The sequence below is a fragment of the Acanthisitta chloris genome, unplaced genomic scaffold (genome assembly GCF_000695815.1).
Source record: "Acanthisitta chloris isolate BGI_N310 unplaced genomic scaffold, ASM69581v1 scaffold13445, whole genome shotgun sequence".
NCBI classification, from domain to species: domain Eukaryota; kingdom Metazoa; phylum Chordata; class Aves; order Passeriformes; family Acanthisittidae; genus Acanthisitta; species Acanthisitta chloris.
In genome coordinates, this window is record NW_008675497.1 from 175 (window position 1) to 1,697 (window position 1,523).

General features: G+C 42.0%; 1 protein-coding gene across 1 annotated transcript in view; it reads left to right on the forward strand.

Annotated features, from left to right (window-relative positions):
• Positions 1 to 212: 212 nt before the first annotated feature.
• LOC103803239 (ras-specific guanine nucleotide-releasing factor RalGPS1-like) overlaps positions 213 to 1,523 on the forward strand; it is a gene marked incomplete at its 5' end in the record, with an annotated part of 12,063 nt that continues 10,752 nt past the window's right edge. Inside the window, 2 exons of the mRNA XM_009075782.1 lie at positions 213 to 318; positions 1,038 to 1,130. Coding sequence (XP_009074030.1) covers positions 213 to 318; positions 1,038 to 1,130 — 199 coding nt within the window. The remainder of the gene's footprint in view (positions 319 to 1,037; positions 1,131 to 1,523) is intronic.

The following is a 1,523-nucleotide window of genomic DNA, read 5'->3' on the forward strand; positions in this document are numbered from 1 at the left end:
TAATTTTCCTGATCACGTTTGCTTGCGAGTGTAAATTCCACAACAGCAATTCCTTGTAACAGGCAAAGTCTTTTTCCACAATGAAGTGCAATAAATAAAAAGTTGATATTTCTAAATTAAAGCACAGGTATTTGCATTAGACTCTGGTTATGGTTGGAAAACTACTCTAGGACAAGCATTTTTTCACACAGATCTTCACATGCTCCTTTCAGCTCCCTAGAATCTGAAGATTTGGCTGTTCATTTGTATCCAGGAGCAGTTACTATTCAAGGTGTTCTCAGGAGGAAGACTTTGTTGAAAGAAGGCAAAAAACCTACAGTAAGATTGTTTTTTTAAATCCATTTTCTCACCTTCTTCCTTTGCCCAGTTATAACTACAGTAAAATGGCCATTGGGCAACTAATTCAAGTGTCTGAGATCTCTGCTGATTGAGGTTTAGGGTCACTGCTAGACTTTTCATCCTTCTGTTTACTGCATTTATTTAGTTTATAAGGCTCTGCCTATGGTCTAGGGAGTAGAAGAGAGAAGGATGATACACAAAACTTTCTACAATACCTGATGACTTTAAAAGACACATGTTTTGTATTCCTTAACAGTATGTAAATCCTAACAGTTTATCAGCAGGTAACAACCCTTGGCATTTGCATCACAAATGCTTAATTTTGAATTAGAAACCAAAACCCATACCCATGACAACAGGGGATACCTTAATGGCAGCACCTAAAACTGAAAAGGAAAGGGACAGAGGGACTGACCCAGAGGAGTGTTCAGTAAGGGCTGCACAAAGTGTAGAGTAAACTGCAGAGGGTTTTTCTCAGATGAGTGAGGAAAGGCACATGTTCTTTCTGCTTTCTGGATGTTTAATGCATTCATAGGCACCAGTAACAAACAGCAGCTTTGCAAATACGGCTGTGGCTTCTGCCTGGGCAGTCAGTGCTGTGATGCTCTTGCAGGATGAGGCCTCTTATTTTGCAGCTCAATGCTGTGAAACGTTTCACTTACCCATTGCACTTCTGGTTCTCTCTCTTTCCTCTGCAGGTAGCATCTTGGACAAAATACTGGGTAGCACTGTGTGGGACCCAACTCTTCTACTATGCTGCAAAGTCCCTGAAGGCCACAGAGAGAAAACATGTATGTAACCCAGGCACAGTCCAGTATCATCTGCCAAAATTAAATGTGATTTCCTGCTGTAAACACTGAGAGTGGTTCAGGCCTTGCCTGATTTCTAGTCAGCACTGTGCTGTCTCCCACTCAGTCACCTCATATGGATGTACCCAAGGGAAATATCATGCACGTTTCTATGCTGCACCAAGAACATCTGCTTTGCATCTGCCCTGTGGTTCTTGGAGTATGTTGGTCTGTGAGGAAGGGAACTGTGTTGTTGGTTCTATCCCTTTTCCAAGGTAGAATTGATTTCATCATAGAATCAACCAAGTTGGAAAAGATCTCCAAGATCATCGAGTCCAACCCTACCCTGGTTACCAGACCATGGCACCAAGTGCCACATCCAGTCTCAGCTTGAAA